At 40.2% G+C, this 12,682-nt stretch overlaps 1 protein-coding gene across 3 annotated transcripts in view; it reads right to left on the bottom strand.

The window, feature by feature from the left end:
* ppargc1a (peroxisome proliferator-activated receptor gamma, coactivator 1 alpha) overlaps positions 1-12,682 on the bottom strand; it is a 569,866-nt gene that overhangs the window by 26,900 nt on the left and 530,284 nt on the right. For all 3 annotated transcript variants that reach the window (XM_055638229.1, XM_055638246.1, XM_055638238.1), the window contains exons 8-10: positions 6,640-7,600; positions 4,157-4,273; positions 87-207 (exon numbers count right to left, since the gene is read on the bottom strand). In XM_055638229.1, coding sequence (XP_055494204.1) covers positions 87-207; positions 4,157-4,273; positions 6,640-7,600 — 1,199 coding nt within the window. The remainder of the gene's footprint in view (positions 1-86; positions 208-4,156; positions 4,274-6,639; positions 7,601-12,682) is intronic.

Here is a 12,682-nt window from a genome sequence, read left to right as displayed (position 1 = left end):
GGGGAGATTTTAAGAACATTTTTGTAAACCAGACCATCATGCTGCTAAATCTAAATGAAATAAAAGAGAGCCACAATAATACTTACAATTGCCTTTTGCCTTTGACGTTCCCTTTGTTTTGCTCTTTCAAATTCACGTTTCTCATAGTCCTTTCGATATTCCTCCCTCTTCAGCCTCTCATTTTCATATTCCTCATAGCTGTCATATCTAAAGTAATGTATTGTGTTGCAAGGAAATAAAACAATTTAACAGTCAAATTTGTGCATGTGATATTTTCAAATAAAAACAGGTTCTGTTTGACAGTTTCTAGTGAAACTCTGGTAACTATGTATGATATGAAACTGGATCTGGGCACTATTAGCAGGTTAAACTTCCACAAGGTTTCGCTCCCTCAGCCATGATCATATTGAATGGCGGTGCAGGCTCGAAGGGCCGAATGGCCTACTCCTGCACCTAATTTCTATGTTTCTAACATGACTATAAAGATAAAATATCAGCAGTTAAAACAGGATTGCTGCCACAGTTAATGCATGATTAGAATATAAGAACAGAAGAAGTACAATAAGGTTCCTGGTTGCAAACCTTCAGAGTAACATTAAAGTACTTAACAACTTTTGAAATGGAGCTTTCTTTGAAGTTCTGGCATCCCATGCCAATCTCCATGAGCATCATCAGGAATTATAGTGGTAGTTCAAGGGGACTTTATTTGGTGTGAGTAGCAATACGACTTTGAGCGTTGTGAAGACCTGTCTCCTCATGCACCAGAAACCATGCAGCCAAACCTCTATCTAGTGGAGAGGGGAAGGCTAACACTCTCCCGGGGGACAATTAAAGCATCTTCCAGTCCCTTGTATAACGAAGTTAATACTGAAACATGTTATCAACAACTTGCTTTTAGTATCCAGATTCAGCCATGTGCTTATTGCATGGTGAAGTGTGTTAATGAGACCTGTTATGTCTTCTATCAGTAAGCTTCGATATCCAAGCTATGTCCTTACCCTGAACTCTCACATCGCTCCTCCTATCCACCCCCACCCGACCATGTGGCTCCTGCTTGTCGTGATATGCATGGCTCAGAGATGCAAGTTCCAAATTATTTGATCTAACAAGATGGCATAAGCATAAGTGCTTCTGTCAAAAGTACTTAGTGAAGACATTGAAAGTGGAGCCCTGTGTTTGAAGTTATGACAATCTTCAGGCCAATTTTCTGAAATGCCTCACTACTTCCCATTGCAGGAAGATTTGTAACTATCACCACAAATCTGATCCTATCCCTCAAAATTGGATGGGACCTAGTGCACAGAAAACATACTCATTGGAAGGGGACCATTAAGAAATTTAAGTGAATATATCTGGTCCATTGGTCTCCAGGATGGGGTTGCACTCGGGAGCCAGAATAGGCCTCATAAACATATTCCCCATATAGTAAGATTTGAATCTGGATACATAAAGTAGGTTGAACTTCCTCAGGGCTTCTATCACTCTTTAATTTTAGACCTTGCACAACAAGGTTTCTTCCAAAGTTAAAGAGGATACATCACCATTCAACAATTTCATGGTTGGTCTTCCACCTCAACTAAACTTGCCGAATCTATCCAAAAATCTTATGTCCAAAAGTCTATCAACATGAATTTTGAGTGTAGTTAACAACTAAGCAGTCACATCTCTTTGGTACTCGGGTTTCCCCATCCACTGATTGACAGAGGGACAGACCATTTTAACCTGCTCTTTCTATAAAGAGTTGTGTGAAAGGAACATGGTTAATGAATCCTTCCAATCTAATCCATTTGGTGCACCTCATGTGGCCTCCTTTACATCAGTGATTGAAGTGCAGACTAGGCAACTGTTTTGCCACCTCTTCTATCGTACTTCTATCCTTGTCTCACACTTCTTATCTTTTCATCTCTGGCCTTTGTAATCAGTCTGAAGACGGGTCCCAACCCGAAATGTTGCCTATGTATGTTCTCCAGAGATGCTGCTTGACCTGCTGAGTTACTCCAACACTTCATATTATTTTTTTTTGTAAATCAATATCTGCAGTTCCCTTGTGCCTATATTTCAGTTGTTTCTCTATTTTCTGGAAAAATACGTATTAGTTAATCATTGTCTGCTTTTTATTTTCTGGCCTGGTCTATAAAGGGACTTTTGAATCTTATTGACTGCTCAGGCTGCTTGAGAACCGTGCTGGAGCTGAACACAGCAAGTCCCTGTACAAATCGCACTGGAAAAGGAGAATCTGCTAAATCTTTGCGGGAAGCTTTCTTCTAGGTCAAGGTCTAGGCACCATCCTTTGGCCACCAATTGCAAAATACATGCCGTTATGTTGCAGCACTCCTGCACTTGCCAAACACATTGCTATTGTAAATTAAATGTCTGGAGTTGGCTTAGCGTCTTCTATCCTTGCTTTACATGCAGTGCACTAAAATTGTGATTTTCCCATTGCAACAAAGCACATGTAATCACATTGCCACTCTGAAATTTACAGTATTGATCAAATACTCTAGAAGTAGGTCAGTAATACTGAACAGGAAACAACTTGCAAGAAGCAGTTAAATTAATCTTCACAGCACCTTCTCATAATTTGTTAAGGTTCCGAACCAACAGAAACCTATTACCAACTTCCACAGCAGCAGTTTTATTATCGTTGTAGAGTGATACAGCATGTACGACTCTTCGGCCGAACCTGTGCATGCCAATCAAACTAGTCCCATTGGCCTGGATTTGGCCCATGTCCCTCTGAAAACATATCTATCCATGTACCTGTCCAAATGTCCCTTAAATGTTGTTTTTTGTACTTGCCTCAACTACTTCCTCTGGCAGCTTGTTCTTTATACAGCTATGTGAAAAGCTTGCCCCTCGGGTTTCAATTAACTCTTTCCCCCCTCACCTTAAATCCATGCCCTCTATTTCTTGATTCCATTACCCTGAGTAACAAACTCTGTTCATTCACTCTATCTATTCCCCTCGTGATTTTAAACAACGCTGAGTTGCCTGCACTCCTAGTCTACCAAACCTGTTGAGATGCTGGCCGTCCACGAGTCACGGCGCCAGGCGGTGGAGGGCTCTACCCGAGCCGGCTGCCTGCCCCTTTTCCGGGGTTACTTCCATGCCCGGGTGGGGTTAGAAAGGGAATACGCCCTGTCTACAGGCACCCTGAGGGAGTTCCGGGACCGCTGGGCTCCACAGGGTGTTGAATGTATCCTCAATAAGGATTGTAACATAGTTCTATAGTAGTTTATTATGGATACATGTTTGCATTGTATTATGGTGGTGGGTTCTGGCTTGTTTTATTGTAGTGTAAATATTAATTTTTAATAATTGAATACATTTTTTGATTAATAAAATTTAAAAAAAAAATAATAAAAACCTGTTGAGAACTTGTACAGAATTATGTTACATAACATCAGCAGGCAAACCAATACTTACTTTGCTTTGTGTTTAGTTTTTGTGTTTATCAAGGACACTGATCACTAAAATAGAACTACTATCTCCTGCACAAACATTGAGAGGAAAATGAGTGAAGGCTATCCTGGTCACTATTCTTTTTGAAACCTTCTGTTATCTTCACTGGGAATTAGACTGCATTCACACCTCAAGGGAGAGTGATGATGATGTATTTACTGACGCAATATGTTTGTTGTTTGGGAGACTGTTACATTTTAAAAGAAAGTAGAGAAATAGGAGATCAAAATCTTGAGGTAGACCTAATAGTATACAATAGGGAAACTAGGTACCCACAAAGAGAACTCGACATAAACAGGAAGGTAGAAGCATAATGGCATCAAATACTCGAGAAGGCATTAGACTACGGTAAATAAATGGGGAAAAAGATGGAGAATGAATATGCACTATTGGCTGCTGTTCTTCTCAGTCATTAAATACAAATAATCAATGCTATTTCCAGCAAATTTCCCCTTAGAACTACACCCAACCTTGCCCCAGACGCTGCTGAACAAAGAGGACCAAGTTTCAACTTGGGTAAGGAATCCATTTAAAACAAGCAAGTTAGGAAATTTTGGTGCACCTGAACGAATTTTGACTTCACAACAAACTTTTCAAAAATAAAACTTTAAGCTGGTAACAAGCCACCTGAAGTTATAATCTTTCCGCTTTAATAGATGATGTAAAGCGTTTCTACACTATTGTAATCCCTCACCTGGGTCTACTATAACGACTGAAGGGAGACCTGGAGCGTGACCTTGAGTATGAGCAAGGGCTTCCACGAGACCTGTGTTGTACCCTACTGCGCCCTGAATCATAGCAGTGGTGTGATCTATAAAGCAAAATGAACATAAATATACAATTAAAAAAAAATAAAAACCAATAGTTCATCTTCCTTAGGTAAGAGAATGGGTATCATTTCAGCATTTATTAAATCACTAAAAGTAGGCCACGGATTTATTCTTCACATGCACAGCCAGACCTTCAGGGAAGGAGCTGGACAGAGGCTAGATAATTCCACACCAGAAGCTCAAAATATTTTGTACACTTTATTACCAAAAGCATGTGAGGAAGATGACCTCCAGATTATTGAACGTTGTGACCTGGTAGAAGGACACATGAGAAAAAGGGAAAATAGTTTTTTAAATTACATGACGAAATTGTACATAAATTATAAAATAATTCTCCCAATGGCTCAGTTCCTTAGATGGTATTCTAGAAAGTCAACCGGGTGATGGTTAACCAGGAGGGGTTAAGCTGATTTCTTGGTCTGCATTGAGATAGCAGGTCTCAGCAGTGGGATGAGAGTTACCCTGAGTTAATAAAGAGAAAATGGATCAGGATTCCCACCTGATTACTATCCGGTGGCCTCTGGTTGAAGTACAGCTTGGCAATCTATGCAAAGATTTGGCTTAAGCTGTGTTGCCATTCATGATGCAAAAACCTGCTGCCATTCACTGGCTATGGTCACGTATGATGAATGCGTGGGGCATGATAATAGAGGGCAAGCAGTGCCCCCGGATCCTTGACCAACAAGGAATCAACATCTTTGGGAGAGGAAAGAAGAAAACAAGAGGAAAAAAATAAAAATCATATTTTGAAATCTCCATATGTTGCTTGTGGATTACTATTCATTGCTAACCAAGGACAAGTAAAACAGGTAATCATAAAATCAATAGGAAAAATGTCTCATTTAAATGCAACAGAAAAAAAAGCAATTCATATCCTGCCTCGGAATCAAGCATTCTAATTGCAAAGTCAGGTTCTTGTATAAATGAATAAAATCTGTTTTCCAGTAGAGGTCATTAATTTAACTGTAGCCCTGCGCAAGCTTTTCATAAAGTTTCCCAGTACCAAATGACATGCACTCAATGCCCTTTCATCATTATTTCTTTCCCTTCTCCCCCCCCCTCTCTCTCTCTCTTTCTCTCTCTCTCTCTCTCTCTCTCTCCTTTCACATCTCCTGCTGAGTCCAGCTTTTGTCAATATATGGGATTATCAGTTTTATAGTGTTTGAATGGTATGCTGATATGACATTGTCAATTACCCACTGCAACCGTCAACACAAATATCTTAAATTTATATTATGTCTCCAGACTTAAGACAGAATTTTGTTTTCCAAGTAGCTTGGGTATACAGCCACATATTAATAGTCACACTTTATTTTATGTAATGTATATCAGTACACAATCTATGTTTTTGTTAATCAGTAAAATATCTTTATTGCAAATAATTGAACTAAGTAATAATGTCTTGTTTCTTCAATTATCCTTAAACATAGTGTAAACTATCTCAAGTATCTTCTCAGTCATTTCGATATATAATGCTGATATATCAAGCTCATGTTATTGCAAAAAAAATCATTTGTGACAATGACAGCCACAGACGATATTGCTTGTGCAGTGAACCTTCTTGATCTAATACTATTTCTGCTTTCCTGTGATAATGGGTAAAGGAATACTGTGCTTATATCACAAGCAAGGCAGCTGCCTCTGCTAAATTGGTATGTATTGATTTGCTACAATATTTGTTACTCGACCGTGATGCACAGTCCACAATATCTTAATGATCTTGTATATAAATGTAACCTTCTCAACAAAGGAAGTGACCTCTCTGATGGCATAAGTGAGGCTCTTTCTTAATCATTTTTGAATTCCAAGAACAGATCTTGAGCTCAGGTGAATAATTCATAGCAATGTTAATAGAGCTTTAATAACATTGATCCTAAATTAAAGCAGGTGCAGTAGATTTATGAATCATTGAATCTAAAATTATTATTTTCTTTTTTTTTAACTTTAAAATGTACAACAAACTAATGCATGGGTTGTTAATGTATATAATTCAAAAGGGGAACAAAAAATTCTTGAACATAAAAGGCTTCAATTTAGCTTGCAGTAAATACGGAATGCTGAAAAGTATTTTCTTGCTAGATTCCTCCCACTTTCAGAGCAGATTTATAAGGTGCCATTATCACTCCTGATATGAAATCAATTGATAGTATGGATAGGACTAGGTTCTACCACTCCTATCAGAACTCGAAGCTGAGATGGAGACAATGAGTCGCTATCAGTAGCTGCATCAGCCAATCATTTTGAGCAGGAAAATAGGCTATCCATTTGCATCCCTGCACAATATGATATAAAAGAGCAATATTGCATATCCCATCCACCTGAATGAGTTAGAAAATTGTATACATACCTAGATGAGGATCTATTGTAAGGAGATCTTGATCTGGAATGATAATATGGGGAGCGAGAATAATGTCTACGTCTAGGATAGGAACTAGATCTCGATCTTGCCCTGACTATTCTTTGAGAAGGTGCATAAGTCTTTGGTGAGTAGATGGAATCGCTGCATGGAGAGCTGGACAGAGAACGAGAACAAGATCTTTCTAATAATAACCCATCAGGTGTTCCGTCCCATGGATAGAGGAACTTTTCAGTCTCATCATCACTCTCATCAAACACACCGTCCAGCGACATCCCTGCACTGAGAAAAGTTGGCAGTTTTGAGTAATATCCATGGCAAAAGTCTTTTTCCCTCTGAGGACTTGCCTCATCTTCCATTTCATCAAAGAAGGCTTGACATGGATGACCAAAGTGCTTGTTTAGCTCTGCCCTGATTTCTTGGTCTTTCAATTGTAATCTGGGACCAGAATAATTGCTGGGCTGTGCTTCCAGTTGCTGGCTTTCCTTCTTACATATTGGATCTTCTTTAACAGGAAGTACACTTATTTTACGGTCTCTGGGCGAGGCCACTCTGGAAGACAAATCCTGGAGTTTAATGTCTTTGGGTTCCCTTGCTTTGTAGAACGTCATGGTAGTTAATGACTCTGCCTTTGCATTCATGAATTGACAGTAGTCATGATCACCAAAGAGTCTTGTATTTGTCCGTTTCATCTTCCTCTCTTCACTTTGGGTAATGCTAAATGCACTGGGTAAATCTGAATTCTTACTGAGTTGGGCATAGAGTTCAGTTTGTTCAGTGCCTATCTTTATGGGACTGCTTCGTTGAGAGCTTGAGGCAGAAACACTTAACCGCAATTTCTTTGGAGGTGGACTGCGTACTGAAGAACCGCAAGATGACCTGTGTTTGACTGCAGCCTTAAACGGATTATCCTGGTTAGCTTTATGTGGAGGAGTGGTTGGTGGTGTCAGACCTGAAATATAAAATTAAAAAATATATGTTCTTGCCAGTTATGAGGCAAACAGTTAAAATTAATTTGAAACAGTACATTCTCAGATAATCATTGGCAAAAGTTAAATCACATTGTGATGTATTCAGTACAGTGCTTCCTTGTGCAGTTGGCAGCACAATTTGCATTAATGCAGTGAGCAACAGATTTTAAATGGCTTGATTACAATGTCCCTGTCTCATTGCTGCTCATTGTTTAAATGAAGTACTACTAATGCAGTTTGTATTTTATAAATGAAACAGTATATCCTTCAGATTTATACAGATATCCACGCAACAAATAATAGTCCCACAGACATAAAACATAGAAACATAGAAAATAGGTACAGGAAGGAGTAGGCCATTCAACCCTTCGAGCCAGTTAATGATCATGGCTGATCATCTAGAATCAGTACCCGTTCCTGCTTTTCCCCCATATCCCTTGATTCCCTTAGCTCTAAGAGCTAAATCTAACTCTCTCTTGAAAACATCCAGTGAATTGGCCTCAACTGCCTTCTGTGGCAGAGCGAAAAAGCAAAATTGGATAAAATTTCCATATCTGATTTGGCATGGCTCATACGGAATTCTTATACAATTTGTCCTCTACCTGCTAAAATGGTTGTTGCTAATATATAAATTTCTTCTCAATATGACGCAAGCACTTTTCACTATCCTTATACTGTTGTGGTCACAAATAATGACAGACCTATGCAAGGATTAGACCAAGTGGGACCCTTTGGGTCTCATCCCCTCAAGGGTTGCGGGGGGGGGGGGGGGGGGGGGGGGGGTGGACTGTGGTCGTCACACACACACTAACTACTTCCTACATACACACACTAACCACCCCCCTTGATATTATATTAATATTATTCATTCGCTCCTTTTACCCCATCCCCACCCTATCCACTCACGCATAGCCCGCAACTCACAGGCACGTCTAGAGGAGGAGAGGGAGGGGGTTAGAGAGAGAGAGGTGCAGAGACAGAGAGAGAGGGGCAGAGAGAGAGAGCAAGAGAGAGAGAGAGAGGGGAGCGAGAGGGAGAGAGTGAGAGGGAGAGAAGGGGAGAGAGAGGGAGAGTTAAGAGAGAAGAGGGAGGTAGAGATAGAGGGAGAGAGGGAGGAGAGGTGAGGAAAGAGTGGGAGAGAGAGGGGAGAGAGAGAGAGGTGGGGAGAGAGGGGAAGAGAGGGGGAAGAGAGAGGGAGAGAGAAGTGTAGGGAGAGACAGTCAGAGAGAGAGGTGGGAGAGGAGAGAGAGAGGGAGGGAGAGAGAGGAGAGAGCGAGGGAGAGAGAGAGAGGTGGGGAGAGAGGGGGGGGAGAGAGGAGAGAGGAGGGGGAGAGGAGGGGGGGGAGAGAGGACAGGGGGAGGAAGGGGGAGAGGGGAGAGAGAGGAGAGGAGAGGAGAGGGGGGAGAGGAGGGAGGGGGGGGGAGGGAGAGAGGAGGGGGGAGGAGGAGGGGGAGGAGGGGGGAGAGAGGAGGAGGGGGGGGAGGAGAGAGAGGGGGGGGGGAAGAGTGGGGGGAGAGGGGGGGGAGAGAGGGAGAGGACAGAGAGGGGACGGGAGACAGGAGGAGGGGAGCAGGGGGGGGCAGGGGAGGGAGGGAGAGGGAGGGGGAGGGGGGAGAGAGGGGGGGGAGGGGGCCGGGGAGTAGGGGGAGGAGGGGGGAGAGAGGAGGAGGAGGGGAGTGGCCAGGTAGCGAGCGGGGCAGGCAGGGAGGCACCCTTTGTGACATCATCATGTCAACAGCCAAAGCCAGACGGTTTTATTTTCAAAGTTTCACCAGATGTGTGAACATTTTGATTAATAACTTGAGAAATAAAGCATGAATTTTTCAGATGAGGTGATTTTGGAGTGCACGAGGTAAATCTCTACCGGAATATGTAAAAATGTTACCATTACCGCGTCGTTGTTTTGGCGAGGATGTGATTACACACAAACAGACACACACAGATGCACACATACAAGATCAGAGTTTTATAATTATATTTACTAGATAGATGACTGCAGGCCAACAAATAGCAGTCTATGAGTCCATATGCACATGTTACCTGCATTACAACAGTCTATCCAAATGTAATTTGGATTATTGTTCCTCTGTCACCTCTTTGCCACTTTTGAAGTCCATAGCTAATAGCTGATGTATGATACACAAATAGCAATTGCCTTGGTCATTGTCATTGTTCTGGATAAACAATGCCAGTGATCTTAACAATTGCTAAAAGGCTTTTATTAGGTTGTTTGCATTCTTTTACATTTAAATTCATATTTTCAAAGATGTATGAATGTCTGTGAATAAGACTTTCTACTGAACGTTAAGCCAAGTCTGTCTCATTATTCTGTTTTTCTTCAGATGGCTTTAGTAGACTACTTGTTAAATGTCCTACGGAACCCCTTGGTTATAATTCCTCAACACTCAGCAGTCAAATTCTCAAATACGACTGTTTTTCAAACTATGACAATTTTTGCCATTCAAAGTACATGTCTTGGGTCAGAATTTTAGGAAAGCCTTCATTGTAAATGCACATAGATCTTTAGGAAATATAGTATAGAATAAATTGTAACTATAATCCTACAAGCAGCTGACTGAAAGCCAGTCTCTGATAACATGACTTTGAACAAATGGGTATCAACGGTTCTATTCAGATTTGTCCTATCAACTGCTAATTGCTTTTGTTCATCCATTTTAAAGCAAAGTGAATCTAAGAATTTAATTTATTTAGCTTGGATAAGAATTTAATGTATTTAACTTGAATCTCCAAACACCAGCAAAAATGCTGTTATCTCTCTTATTAGTATCAAGTTTAGTTTGCTTTACATTTTAATTGTTCAGTATGATTTTAAATACATTTAAGCTCAAAAAAGGTTTGGAACCATTCAATTAAATGCTTGCTGTTACAACAGTTCCCTTGCACTGAGATCTCCTAATTAAATACTTATGGGTAGCAACCTATAAGGTACTCAAAAAATCTGTCCCAAAATTAAATTCATTAATACCATCTCATACTTACAACATTTATCAAAACTACTGAAATGTTTTATAATAAATCCCTCAATTTGTGCAATGAAAAACTTCAGAATCAAATCTCGCCACACAATAAGCAAGATTCCATGAACTACGAATGCATATGTGTACCATCACTTTTTCAGCACTAAACAGACTGAAAGTAGTGATGTCAATGTAAATCAGTGACAATGATACAGGAGGCATTCAAGAAGGATGAAGTGAGGAATGAAATCAAACACATTCTGTTGTATAGCAGTGCAGCATGTGGAGCCATTATTTCACAATGCCAGAGACCTGGTTTCAAACCTGGACCTCAGGCGCTGTCCCTATGGAGTTTGCATAATCTTCCTGTGTATGTCCTGTCAAAAAATGGTTCACTTCACACTTGCCTGAGTTAAATTATATTTGCCATTCCCTTTGCTACTTTCTCATTGATCAAAAGATAGCAAAAAAATTAATGGTGGAAAATAAAGCAAACAGGGTACTTGTCGAGAACAATCGAAGCATTGAATACAAGATCAGAGAGATTAGCTGGAATTGTACAATATACTACTTAGGCCACAATGAAAATGCTGTATTGAGGCTGCCACTCACCAAACTACAGGAAGAAATGTAAAGCTCTCAAGACAATGCACGACTCCCTTAGTCTCCCTCTCCCTTGACTCTCAATCTGAAGAAGAGTGTTGTGCCAAAATGTCACCTATCCCTTTTCTTCAGAGATGCTGCCTGACCCTCTGAGTTACTCCAGCATTTTGTGCCTATCTTTGGTGTAAACCAGCATCTGCAGTTCTTTCCTACACATATTTATACGGACGTTGGGAGAGCTGGAAAATCACAGATATTTGGATATGAATGACTTCCTCTCTGTACCATAAGTTTACAATATTTCCATTGATTTAGTAATTGATGTGGCTTAACCAGATCTGGTGAGATATGGTGATGCATGTATGCACGTCCAGGATAGTGATTGAGGTAAGGGCACACCAGATAGCAGAAGACAGAGCATTACAAGAAAGGGCAATCGAGTTAAAGGAGTCAAGATCCACAAAGTGGAGGTGAAGATATGAGCAATTTAATAACATTGGAAACAGTGTGATGTACAAACGACTTAAACCTTATCAACTGGTATTCGATAGTGCCAACATGTGACTTGGAAGAAAGCTTTATCCAAAATGAATTTAGTACAAAGAAGGTGGAATTGGAAGGTGACTGACACAGGAAGTGTTCAGAGTGGTATTATCCATTAATAGTGCAGTGGAAGGAGAGATCATGTAAAATTATCTCTTTCAAAATGTTTATGTGCAACTTCCACCAAGCATCATGACTTCACCCAAACATCAACAATGCTTTCTTCATTCTCTGCACCAAATGATTTCTCATCCTCAGTCATTTCAACCTCTATTTCAATTCATCATGATCTCTTTGCTCTATGAAATCTGACCACTCTCACCTTAAACCTAGTTCTTGATTCTCTCACCATGAAAAAAAGACAATGTGTCTTTCACACTATCAATGTCCCAACTCTTCTGCTTCCCAATTAACAATGGTTTCCAGTTTGCTGTTTCCTACAGATTTTGTTCCCATGTTCAAATACTGTACTTTAAATATACTGATCCTTTCACTGGTTCTCTGTGCACTCAAGACAATGCAGGATTATTTACATATCGACAAAAATAAGCACCATTCACCTGCCGCTTGTCTATAAGGCAATTTCCTATCCTTCCAGTGCTATTCACTTTCATTTAATTAATTACCTTTCTAGCAGCATCTTGTCAACAACGTTTTCAAATGCAATATGCACAATATTCACTGAACCTTGCCAACATATTCCTTCATTTCCCCAAACCCCTCTATTAAACTTTCTACTTGCCTTTCATAAAACGATATAGAATGCCTTCAGCTAATCTGTCTTTCTAAGTGAGTATTAACTTTTTTCCATATTGTCTTTAGAAATCTTCATCATTAGCAACATTGGACTGACTGGTCTATAGCTCCCAGTTTATCCTTTTATCTCTTTTCGAAATCAAGTTTTAAGCTGATAATCCTTTCTTCCTCTGGCACTACCT

This window comes from Leucoraja erinacea, chromosome 1 (genome assembly GCF_028641065.1).
Source record: "Leucoraja erinacea ecotype New England chromosome 1, Leri_hhj_1, whole genome shotgun sequence".
NCBI lineage: Eukaryota > Metazoa > Chordata > Chondrichthyes > Rajiformes > Rajidae > Leucoraja > Leucoraja erinaceus.
The sequence above is the reverse complement of the archived record's forward strand: the minus strand, read 5'-3'. Positions and strand labels throughout refer to the sequence as shown.